General features: G+C 43.9%; 1 protein-coding gene across 1 annotated transcript in view; it reads right to left on the bottom strand.

The window, feature by feature from the left end:
• UBR4 (ubiquitin protein ligase E3 component n-recognin 4) overlaps positions 1-12838 on the bottom strand; it is a 79636-nt gene that overhangs the window by 9774 nt on the left and 57024 nt on the right. The window contains 18 exon segments of the mRNA XM_009889995.1: positions 191-409; positions 953-1052; positions 1576-1749; positions 2098-2288; positions 2995-3114; positions 3343-3450; positions 3882-4009; positions 4412-4499; positions 6798-6878; positions 6997-7147; positions 7149-7189; positions 7598-7719; positions 8151-8324; positions 9323-9404; positions 10183-10324; positions 10868-10977; positions 11510-11667; positions 12166-12295. Of these exon segments, the coding sequence (XP_009888297.1) occupies positions 191-409; positions 953-1052; positions 1576-1749; positions 2098-2288; positions 2995-3114; positions 3343-3450; positions 3882-4009; positions 4412-4499; positions 6798-6878; positions 6997-7147; positions 7149-7189; positions 7598-7719; positions 8151-8324; positions 9323-9404; positions 10183-10324; positions 10868-10977; positions 11510-11667; positions 12166-12295 (2319 nt within the window).

Genomic DNA, 12838 nt, shown 5'->3' with positions numbered 1-12838 from the left:
GGAATGCCCACCCCATTTCCCACCCTGCTATTAGCAACCGTATTTACTCTCCCAGCAGCTCCAGGCAAACCGTGGGCTTGAGCTCCACAATATTTGTCAGTAAGTCATTTTACACAATTCCTTGTGCGGCAGTTTCAGCAAGACAGAAATAAAAGATCACTAGTCTACCATCAGCGCAAACAGACATTACCGTCATCCCCAGAGTGCCCAAGGCCTTCTGTCTCATTGCCATGGCCATACGCTTCTTCTCCGCACGTGTCTCCTTCCGGGCAGCATCAATCTTCTTATTCACCTCTGGATGTTCCCTCAGTGCCTCCAGAAGATTCTCTGCTAACGTCCCGATCCCTTCATCACTAGACACCTGCTCCAGTTTGTGCAAGTTGGTAATCGAGTCTGTACCTATTAGCACCTAAGAGGGATTGAAACACCACACTTTCTTCAGAAAAAGGGTGCACATGACAGTAACTGTTCCCTCCAATCCCACCCACGACAGCTGAGCAAAAGCACTGATCTGGAACAATTTTTGCAAAGCGTCTTACTTTCTTCTCTGATGCTCCTATGTTATGGACCCTGGACCCTAAAACTGTGTATGAGACCGGGGCAATTTGCCTCTTCATTGGCCATTACTAAGAGGTCAGATGTGGACGTTGGATAAAGAGCATTCTTAAAACAACAATCAGGCCCTGAGAAGACTATTACTACTCTAAGGTTCACGGTCCTAAATTACCTGTAAATTTCACACCACACGGAATGAGAAGATATTGAAGTCAAAATCTCTGCCCGCCAGACTTTTCCAGACTAACAGATGATACCTGAAGCCAGTTTGTCTCTCCAAGTCCAATAAAAACAGCACAGAATTAACTAGTATAGAAATAACTGCTAAGCTACAGCCACAAAAAGCAGCGTAACAAGCCAACCACGTCCCACTTGGCTTTCAGGACAGCCTCCTTACCTGCGTAGCAGGGTGCTGTGTGGCAAGTCCACGGAGCAGGCGCAGAATAAAAGGAAGTGCAGGTCGAGATAAGAATTTCTTCCATATGTCTGCATCCAAACTGCACAGAAAACAAGAGGCAGCAGCTGAAGGGCAGTCACCCGTTCCAAAAAGGCACTTGGCGGTCAGCCAGCAGCACAGCTTGCAGAGCGCTGGCTGCAGGCAAGACAAGCACCCTTCCCCCTGTGTCCCTCCTCCATTAATTAATGAAGTGACATTCACACTCCCCCCCCTTCCATGTTGTGCACGCTAATAGCCATAATGTCAACTCTTAGCCTTGGGATTTGTTTTGTATTCATAGCTGGCCATCAAAAGCAAAAGCTCCGTTACAGTGCAATAGGTAAGGAACAGGCAGGAAACACAAGCGTTGTGATAGCCAAGAAATGAGCTCGGACGGGTATCAAAGGGGAAGATTACAGGCTTTTTAGCCCATCCCTATAGTTGCACTGGCTCACCAGACCCTCTGCACCACAGCTGTAGCAAGTCTAAATGCTTCTGAATGTGGACTTGTTAATGGCTGTCTTGGAAGACTGTTGTGGTGACGATGATCAGAATTATCACATACATTAAGTAGTGACTCTTACTTCTTTGCACTGGGAATGTGCTTTTTCATGTAGTCAAGGGCATTCTGCGTAATTCCCTTCTGAAGGATGAGATCTTTCAGCTGATGGCCGTTGCTGTTGTTCTTTATTCCCGCTGCTATTTTACAGAAGCAGTCTAGGAAAACTTTATCATCTCCACTGTGCTCCTCATCATACCTGAACGAAGAGAAGAAATGGTAACTTGGAGGCTCTCCAAAAATCTCAGCCTGTAATTCTCATTACATTATCGCTGAATGCATGTACCTACTCCAGCTCAGAGACTCAGGAAAGCTACTCAGACCCTTGTCACCTCAGAATATATTCTAAAGCCCTATTTCTCGAGCTACACACTCACAGATTTCTTTTTAAAATGGCTTAGAAGTGAAATAGGAAATTAAGCTTACGCCCCAGGAATCTCTGAAGCTTTGCATTACACTGAAGTAAGCATCAATGAGAAAAAAAAATGGCACAGACTTGTCAGTACAACTGATTTCACATGCTTTTAGTTGAAATATGACAACATACTTATCAAAGTTACAGTAGGGCTTGAATCGATCAACCAGAATCTGCATTTTCTCCATTTCCCCGAAGGACAGGTAAGGGATGATGCGTAATAGGCCTTGCAAAACGCTGAGATTGGAACGGACAAAAGTGCTGTTAATCTGATCGAGCAACATTACCAGCTGATCTTTGTCACCGGTTAGTAGGAGGTTACCCTGCAAAGGAAGAAGATCATGATTTATGTTCAGGAATAAATCTAACAGACTGAAGAAAACCCTCACTCTAGTAGCTGGTAGACTACTCCAGTCTCGCAGGATTATAGCTCTGTAGATGAAGAACAAAACCCTGTCTCATTCCCAAATGTCTTGAGGAATGGCTGTAACACCTCCTCTAACTGACAATTGACTTCTTCCACTTACTGTTACAGAATTTAGTCAAAAAGGTCTAATAATTCTAGCCCAAGGGACGTCAGATTCACCAACAGTTTCAAAAGATGACGAAGAAAATCTTCTCATTCTCAATGTAGTTGAGATATTGTTTTTATCCTCAGCTGGAAAATCAATCATGTTTTCAACATGTACGACAACACTCAATAAAACAAGGCAGAGCTGTGTTTTTTCTTGTCTCTCGCTGGCCTGTGGCCCAAAGCAGCAAGGAAGGGATCCAAGCAGCACCTAATAACCCCCACCCCGACTGTACAAGAATCATCCTACAGAAGCCTCGCAGTGCTTTTGGTTCAGGGCACTCCTCTTGCCCTACCTCCACGGCCTGCTAAGACATGCCAGCAAGCGTAACAAGGGTTAGACTCCCATTTAGCACACCTCTACAGCTCCTGAAGCTCAGCATCGCTGTAATAAGATTTTTGCAAGCCTTGAATCCCAGTCAACATTTCCATTCGTGCACCGAGCCCCAGGCACTCACCTTGTCCTCACTCAGAGGTTCTGCGTTGGATTCATCCAGTATGATCTCCATTATACTAAGCACTTGTTCTGCCACGGCCGCTCCTCCGCTGTCCTTACTTTCCTGCTCAGCCACCAGAGCCTGAAGAAGATGGCAGCAGTTATTTTACCAGCAGCAGTAACTGGTTTAACTGACCCACACGCTTCCCCTCACTAACAGATAAGGAATGGCTAACAGATAATATGCAGTGCCAGTCCAGCAATTTTTGAGATCTCTTGTAATTGTCATAAGGCAGCATGACAGTCAGAGGTAGTTTAAATTCAATGGACTCCAGGGAAAACACTTTATGAAAGTCCAGGTTATCCTTACCAAGTTAAGCGTTCCCAGCATGACATTCAAAGTGTTCATCTCCGGCTTGACCAACTGCTGACGATTTATTTTCACCTTCACACAGTAACTAAACAGTTTTAACAGCACCTACAAAATACAGAGAATGCATTCTCTACAGTACCTTCAAAATGAGTAGGAGGATTTTGCTGAAACTAAAAGCACGCGATACTATAGCCAGCTTCCAGACTTCTGGGGTAAAGTACAAGCCAGATTGTTAGACCAGTATTAACCTTAGGACAGCTTTGGCCAAGGCAGAAAACAATCACTCTAGCAATACAGGATTTAGTCTTACCTGCTCCTCAGCTTCCACACGCTTCAAAGTCTTTGTAAAGAATTGTTAACCAAGAGGAACGGGAGAGGGAAACAAGGAATTTCTCAGTTTTTCATTAATTAGTGAATTGAAACCTCCGCTCCAACACTTAAACTGCAACACAATGCAGGTAACTCAACTTGATTAAAGTTTGTGGCATTTCCCATCGTGTCACTCCTGACCCCAAAGAACAGAAGCTGAGACTCACGGTTAAGAGATGCCGGCCTTGTTTGAAGTCCTTGATTCCAGTCAGTCTGTTGAGCATGCACTCCAACCCTCCACACTGGGCCATGACACCTGCCATCTTATAAACTTCTTCCTCATCCTCCTCTTCATCTACAGGACAGACACAGATTGTGAAGAGGGGAAGCAGCCACAACACGGCAAGCTCATGCAGCCCATGGGACAAAACAGTGAAGCAAAAATGGCGAGTACAGTAGGACACATTTACCAGCAGTTCAAGTCACTTCAGCTGTATCGAATTTGAAAAGAATTATAAGCAGGAATAGGAAGAAGGGCCAGGCAGAATGGTCCCTGTGCCATGCAAGTGTTCACATTTATAGTACAGACTTAGAGGGTTGTTAAAATCCTCCTCTACTTTAGGTGAAGCAGGTAAATGTAGGAAAAGGAACGTCAATCAACTTTAAGCTCACTGCTGTGAGGATAATGGTGTCATTGCTCTGCAGCGAACCTCACATTTCAAATCTAATCCCAGCTTTCAGGAGACAAGTGCATTACCAGTAGTGGAGTCGAGAGACTCAATGAATTCCTCGGTTGCATCTCCTAGTAACCCTCGCATGCGGTAAATGATCCTCATCGGCTCCCCCTGCAAGAGAGGAGAGCGTTATATTAACTATACCTCTGTGGACACTTATATACAAGTCCGGTGTGTAACAGACAACTCCAGCCTCAGTTCTCCTTTGCATTGTTTTGACTGCAGATGGTTAACACAGAGAAATCTTTCACTCCCTGTTCTCCCCTTGCTGAGATGAACGCAAAACAACAGTAAAGCCACCACCTGCAAAAACATCAATAATTCATCTATTGGTCTGTCCACCTTTTCCTAGCATTGCCAAGGAGATGGACAGGCTGATAATACACAGTCTCTTCCTCCTTATATCTTCTCCAACAGTTTCCTTTAGCACTGATCTAGCCAAGCAAAACATGTTTCTCTACAGAGAAATGCCTCCTTTCCCTCCAAGAGAACTGCACAGCATACCTGGGAAATACAGGGATCAGGCACAGCCCAGTAAATGAAGCAGGAGAGGCTAATTGGATGAGTGCTTTCAAACAGATAAAAATCTGCAGTGATGGAAAATGGAAGAGGAGTAGTAAAAGGCAATTTAACAAGCTTTCAGTAAGACAGTATATTACTAAAATGAGACAGCCAAACCCACTGGAGCACAAGCTGTGCTTTTACCCTGGGAAAGGGCTAGTTTTCCAGATGCCTTTCCAGCTGGAAATACTGGCGGCGTATCACTAAACTTTCCGTTTTAATCCATAGGTCTGAATAAAAAGCAGAAAAGAAAAATCCCAGATTTGGGAGCAGGAGACCTTGCGAGAGAAAACCTGTCAGAGAGCGCACTAAGCCTAATGTGGAATAAGCAGTACTTAATGTCACACCAAATACATAAGCACAGGGAAAGCCCCGGGGGGAAGATCTGCTCAAAGGCCACGCTAGAGACCAGCAATTAACACCACAGGGGCCCTGGTAAAATGGCAGATGAACAAAAAAAAGCCAGTGAGAGACAAGGGAAACAAAAAGGGGCCTGAGGTTGCGTTCTTGTGCGCCTGTCTATTTCCTAGGGAACGTGAGCCGCAGCTCCAGAAGCGCTTTGCGGAGGTGCACACAAAGGGAGACAGATGAAAGCTGTTCATTGACAGTAACGCTGAGCAAACTCTGCCTTTCACCATCAGCACTGCATCCTGGGAGAGCCGCACGTCGGCTACAGCTCAGCATCTCACGGGAACGACACCTCGCTGCTGCGAGGGGGCAGGCAGGCTGGGGCAGCACGTGCCATCATTTCCCTCAGTAACCTGATCAGAGTTCAAATTAGAATTCACAGATTAAGACCAGTACCTCGCTTCCCTATCCAAGTTGGTACCTTACTAAAAACATTATCGCTGTCACCTAGCCTTGGGCTTGATTTTGCAGTACCGAAGGCTTTTTACTTAAATAAAGCTTGATGAGAACCATTCCCATCATAATCCACTGAAAACAGGCGTTTTGCTGGACATCTTCCCCACAAGCGTAGCAAATGATTTCAGGAAACGGAGGTTTCAGTCAAAGGTGACTGCAACCCAAGAGTAAATGAGGAATGAACACGAAATGTTGGGCAAATCAGTCTTCTTTTATGATCTCAAGTGCTACTAGCAGTGCCTCTAAAGAACATATTCGTCATGGGCAAGATTTAGTCTGATGGATTCCTTCTCAGCAGGAGTTTATTTCAGTGGTTACAAGAAAAGGAAGGGAAGAGCTTGTTCTGGACCATGTCCACCTCTGCTACAAGCTTACTGTGACATGGTGGACTAGTCCCTTAAGACTGTTGGGTCCATTTCAGATGAATCATCTGAAAAACAGGCAATACACACTACCAAGAGCAAACTGGGAGAATGAAATCTGTCGAGTTCTTGAGAGTCGTATGTGAAAAGCACAAGAGCAGAAGTGCAAATATGGAGAAACGTTGGACGCTCTCTGCATAAATAACTTGGGTTCATCTCTGAAGCGCAGACTGATGGAGCAATCTGGTGTCCCTGTCTGTACACACACATTAAACTGTCACGTGCAGATGGAGTGTGAAATGCGCTTTGAAAGGCGGTGACGGAAAGTTCAGCTATTTCCCCAAAGGAACGTAAGAAGACAGTCTGCATATCTGATACGCTACACGAGTAAGTTCAATACGCTCACCTGGGTCAGTATTACGTGCTTTTAAATTACTTACGTTGCAGAATTGACTAACAGTCTATCCTAAGAGAGCACAAAAAGGTGCTGACCAATTATATTCAAGAAATTATATGCCAGAAAATAAATCCTGAGTTGTGTGATTTTTATTCCCCCCCATTTTTCTGTCACTATCAAGGACAGGTGCTTTGCGCTGTTAACATTTATGAAGGTAACACATACCTCATTAGTGGGACACCACACCTTCTTGTAGACCTCAGCCACAGGCAGATCCAAACTGATGATCTTATTGTTCACCAAAAGCTGAAAGGGAGAAAACAAGAACGAGCTCACATTGCAGCACCATTCTAGCAATCATCAGCTGCCTAGAAACGGCGTCCTCACACCTCTGTGCAAGAAACCCATACTCCGGCGTTCTCACCTCCATTCCGCTGTCATCCTCTAGCAGAGCTACCAGGTCACAGTCCTGACAGATTTTGTTCTTGATGTCCCTCATGAGTGGCCCGATGCCAGGCTCATTACTGCTGTAGGGATTTCCTGGCATTCTGCCCTGTAAGAAGTCTTCCTGCTGTTTTTTTTAGAGTTACAAAGAACTCGGTCACTTCATTCTCTTCCTGAAGAACAGCAGCAGAGACAGAGTGAGTAAGTTTTCCCCTAACCATGCTCCCATTCCTCCATTTTTACGGTAGCAAGTGACAGGATGACCCTCAATCTTCAGTCCTTTCATCCTGCAGTACGTTGCCACACATGTGGCATTTAGAGGATGTCCAGTATCATTTAGTAAGCAAATTCCTCAGCATGAAACAATGCTCCTGGTTCCGCTTTTTTGCACAGAGCATGCCACAGCAGGGAATTTGAATACTAAAACCTCAAAATCGGATACTACTACAGTTCTACACTGGCTAATATGAAATCATTATTGTAGACACTATTTTTTTTTTTTTTTTGCCAAAATGCAAGCAACTGTATCTATTTAAGAAGTCTAATTTTCTAAGTGATGCTACAGTCATGTCTGTACTTACAGGATAGATAATACTGCATAGTCTCTCAAAGATGAAGACTGGAGTCCTGTAGTCATCAAGGCTGTAACGTTTTGCAGTCTCTATACACACTGCCATAAATGCTTTGGTTTCAGATTCTGTGCCTGCCCAGGAACGAAAGTATTAAAAAGACACAGGAGTCAATTTTACAGGTTGCATTTTAACTCAGCATACACAATAAAGCTGTCTGCAATAAGCACCATACTTTGGTGCCCTCTTCTTTTGGATATGCACTACTTAAAAGATGAAAGGTTATTTATTGGTATGTTTATTAGGAAAACCCTTTGCATGCTTGGGTTGCAGTAAAGCAATCCCATAAAAAGGACAAAGTTTAAATTCCTGGAAAATAAGAAATGACTCCAGGCATGTTATTTACCTTTTCTGCGCCAAAAGGAAATATTGGAACGTCCAAGCCATAAAAAACCCCTTCACTACAGTAGTCTTTTAGAAAGAAGTTCTTTGTGTGGTTATAACTATCTGCTTTTCACATTGGTTGACCCACACTCTGGATTTATGGAACTGAGGTGGGTTTTACCTGTTGTCATATCTTCCAGCATCTCCAGCAGCATGTCCTGGGTTTCATCGATCAGCTTTGTTCTCTGTACCACTAACTTCCTCAAACACAGGTAACCATTCAGGACTGTACCCACCAGGCGGCTCTTGAAGTGCCTTTTGATGGACTCCACCTCCACGAAGGACGAGAGAAGACCTATAAAGCAATGAGAAATTCAGGCAGCGGGAGAGAAAATGTTTGATTTGTCAGCTGTAAATTTCACGTGGCCAGTAAATAGGGCACAATATCAAAAGCAGCAGAATGAAATGGCTTTTTACAACTCCCACTGTCAGTCTGTGGTTTAAAGCTCACTTTTATGAGCTGAGTGGTTGGAGACAAACCCTTGGCCTGTGAGAGCTGTCTTCTAAATTACACCATATGGGACCACGGTGAGGGAGTGAAGAAAGGGTATAAGGAGCTTTCTAACACTTCAGACAAAACTCTGCACTTTTTGCCATTTCACAAGATATTTCAAAAGTGGATGACTGCTCCCCTTCTAATATTTAGGCTAGCTCTGATGATGTGAGAGCAAGCGTGGCACGTGACTTATCAGTTACATCACCAAACTGGTCATTCCTATAATAAAGTAAAGAATCAGCAAACACTTGGATTCTTTCCCATGACATATTTACCAACATGCTTTTTCTTGCTTTATGAATTAAGAAAGGCTTTATGAATTAGTCCATTTATTTTTTAAGAACGTGGAAGAGGATACGAAAAAGAATGATCTAGTTAATGATATATTTCCATTTCCAACAAGTTTTTGAAAAAAGTATACCCTAGAGGATTCAACAAAGAAAAGCTACCACAGAATAAGTAGGTAGGAAACAACAGGTTGGAATAAATCAGCAAATGGCTCCAGGAATTATACTGTACCATAAATGTATTTAAGAAATGAAGGAGAAAAGTGATTATGATGCAGTTTGTTTATAACACATTACCACAATTCAAGTAACTAAAAATTCAAACTGACCACAAAAAACATGGAAAAATCTATTTAGGGATTAAGTGTTAAATTGATGGCAAAAATCCAATCCTGACAATTGCAAAACATTGAATCACATTTCTTTGAAATTCTGCTACGTGCTATTACAGAACAACGATCACCCCATCCCTAATCCTGCTACAGGACTTGTGCTGATGGCACTAAATACCTGTAAGACTCTTCAATGCGTATCCCTGCTGCAAATCAGTGCTGAGTGTTGCTTCTTCCAAGGCGAGTAAACGAGCTATTTCCTGAAAATAATTAACAACCCCATTAGGACAAGAAACTGCAATGCCAATAACGACTAGCTGGCAAGTGTTGAACACGGGGTACAAAGGAACACAGCAAAGAAACAGAGCCAGCCACAAAGAAACAGAGCCAGCCACAAAGAAACTGGAACTGCAACGCAGCAGTGGAGAGGGAAGGGGGAGAGGAGTGCAAAGCTACCCCAAACATCCTCTTCATTTTCTCCCTATACCTACAAATTACCACTGCTTTGCTCTAGTGGCCCTCCGTGATGGACTCAAGGCCACCACTAATACGGAGAGTGTCATCTGCCTCTTTGGAGTGCACAAGGGATCACCACAGCAAACTCCTAAGACCTAACACTCTGAAAACTGCAACTTAAATGTGGTGCTTCTCCAACAGGCTGTAATTCACACTCCAGGAATGGTAGCACACCTAATCCTCCCTTGTCATTAAGGGCTTTCAGAGTCCAGTCTGGCAGCTAAGACAGCTTCCAACTTGGCCCTGGTGCCAAGTCAGTGTAGCAATATTTATACCCCTTAGCATAGCTGCCCCCAGAGCAGTTAATTAATGAGTACCAGCCAGTTTGCGCTGAGGAATGCAACAGCTGGGGCTACAACCACTGTAGCTCTTTCTGTTCAGAGACGTTAGCGCGCAAGTGTGAACTTTATAAACCTGCCAAGGGTCAGCAACGGGGCACTGAATGAAGAGATGAAGATTTCAAAGCAAAAAAAGCCAACTGATAGGTCAGGGACAAGCTAGTTCCTCCATACAAGTCCGTACCTTAGTGATGAGGCTGCCAATATAAGGCAGAACTCCCCTGGCTGCCAGGTAGATCTTCCAGTGGGCCGGTTTGATGAGTTTCTGATACAGTGCCAGGTACTCGGCGGCACACTCGCCAGCAATGCTCAGCTCATCCAGGTAGCTAGTAAAGAGAAACACAAGCTGACAACCAGTTTACAGTAACAAGAGGTATTCACAGCTTAAGGACACCATAGAAAGAAAGAAAAAGCCTCCAGAAATCTATCCTCGCTGGTGTCCTCCTAGCTAACAGCATAACTGATAGTCATTACTCAATGGCTAAAATAGTATTTTGTCCCCAAAAGGAGTTCCCCAACTGTGCTACTAGCATCAGTTGTGGTAAGTTATGTCACAGGAGCTGGAAGAGGGTTCATCCTGTAATTTTGCAGTCTAAGAGGCAGGAGAAATGTTATCACAGCTGAACACCATCTGCTTACCTCTGGAAAAAGCACAGAACTGCAATAGCTTATTGCCAGGCAGCAAAAAAAAGGCCTCCATAAATCTATACCATCTCAGCTAATTAAGTTTTAGAATCCAGAGAAAAAAGACCAGTGAAGCAGAGGTATACAAGGGAAAGGTGGGAGAAAAGTTGGAAGAAGGGAGAGAGTCTCATGGGAATTAAAGAAAAATAATCCTGGAGCTGTCAGGTGTGGCAACACAGAAATACCTTGTCAGGAGATCGAGGACCTGCTGTTTGCGGCTGGGGATGGTAGCCAGAGCTTCCACAATAGTACAGGCAGCCTGCCTCGCCGCCTGAGTGGCAGGAGTGAACAGCACCTAAGGAAGAGCATTAAGAGACGGTATCATTTGACATGCACAGATAAACTGGTGACACCTTACAAAAACCCACAGCATACATTAGGACAGTTGGGTGACCTGGTGGCAGCATTCTCTTCTTCTTCCAAACACTTGAGTCTCTGAGAATGCCTCCTTTGCCTGCCACCACAATGTTTAAACCATGCACTGTGTAGGCGACATTAGTAATCCACAATACACAAGAAGAAAAACTTTTGCCCAGGACCTATGAAAATTCAGTCGTGAAAATGCAGCTAAGTACACAGGTAAGAGCACTGTGGCAATTAAAGGTACAGAGTTTAAGAACATGCAGACTACTGCGTAAATGTTTAGATGTAGCATTTTTAAGGGTACAAAGCTGTGAACCTCACTTGGAATTAGATGCAGTCAGTTACAGTCTTCCCCAAATACCACTGCTCATACCGTCTGCAAAGCACATAAAACGCAGCAAACTGCCAATAATCTCCGTTAACTCTGCCCAGTGCATCCCACTGGAGTTTTCACCCACATTTACCTGTCGCAGCCAATTGTTGTGTCCCAGCTTGAGATCCAGAGGGCAAGTTCTCTTCCCACGGCGACTCATGAACTGTTTCCACTTCCAGACATATTTTTCCGATAAGTAGAGCTGGTGAAGCTCAGCTTTGCTGGGAGGTTTCCCATTGGCATCTACACCTGCAATATTGAACACAGCTCAAGACAACTGTCAGCAGCTATTAACTGCAAACTGCCACTCTATTTTTTTGTCATGCTGGAACTCTCCAAACTCCAGCTGAGAAGCTGAATAGCTTCGTGCTTCTTTCTGCTGCCATTTTCACTTCTGTGTGGAACTACGTGCACTTCCAAGCCAGATACAAATCCCACAGCCTCTCAGGGAATTCAATCAGGTTTTCAGTCAGCTGGTATAATTTTAAATGAAACAACAAGTTTCTTTTTTTTACACTTCCCTGATTATCTTCAGGAACAGTGCATTTTCTACTCAGGATTTGCACAACGCAGCCTGGAAAAGTCAGTGCTACAATCTCTAGGGACTACACAGCTAAGTATGAAGATGGTATCAGATGTCACCGGACAGAAGCCAACATGACTTTACAGAAGTACATTCCTTATTAAACCTGGAGGGACAGACATGTTCCTTCACAAAATTGCACAGACTAAAAAGCACAGGACTACCTCTGGCAGGGAGACACTTTTTCCAAGCTTCATATGATGCTTTGGGGTCCCTCTTGAGCCACAGCTGAGCTTGTGCATGGATTTCATTGCTGTAAGGCTTCACAGTGGTGAGAGCATCCACAGGCACATCCTAATAAACAAAAAAGCTCTATGATTCTTCAGAAAGCCACAGCCTGTTCCCTTAAGACTAACTCCCATAGGTGAATCACTGGTTGAGTCTGCTCCATGAATAGGTAAATGCAGCTCTTGGACAACAGCAGGGTATACAGTTTCTGCTAATGATGAACTAAGAGAGATGCCTCACTCCAGTTACTACCAAAATATCAGTAAACCCATCTTTGTCACCCATCTGTGATTACCAGATAGCTCGATCAAAGCAGAAACATATCTTCTCCCTTGCAAATGCTATCCTAAATGACAATCAAGGAGCAGCTAATCAATATGATTTTTATCAGAATTGTAGCTTTGTATTTAAAAATTGAGTCAAAAGTACTCGATTCTACAAAGCTGCTGAAAGCACCAAAAGCCTGCCCAAAATAACCAAGCCGTAGCTTTGAAGCAGCTCCTTCCCCATGCCTCAAATTTGAGCAGAAAAAAGCAAAACCCGATTTTGAACAGTAGCGGTCAAAGCCACCAAAGAACAGTAAAAAATGGAGAGCAATTACCTGTGATT

Source organism: Charadrius vociferus, unplaced genomic scaffold, assembly GCF_000708025.1.
Source record: "Charadrius vociferus isolate BGI_N301 unplaced genomic scaffold, ASM70802v2 scaffold838, whole genome shotgun sequence".
Classification (NCBI taxonomy): domain Eukaryota; kingdom Metazoa; phylum Chordata; class Aves; order Charadriiformes; family Charadriidae; genus Charadrius; species Charadrius vociferus.
Note: the sequence above shows the minus strand (reverse complement) of the source record. Positions and strands in the feature narration are given on the sequence as shown.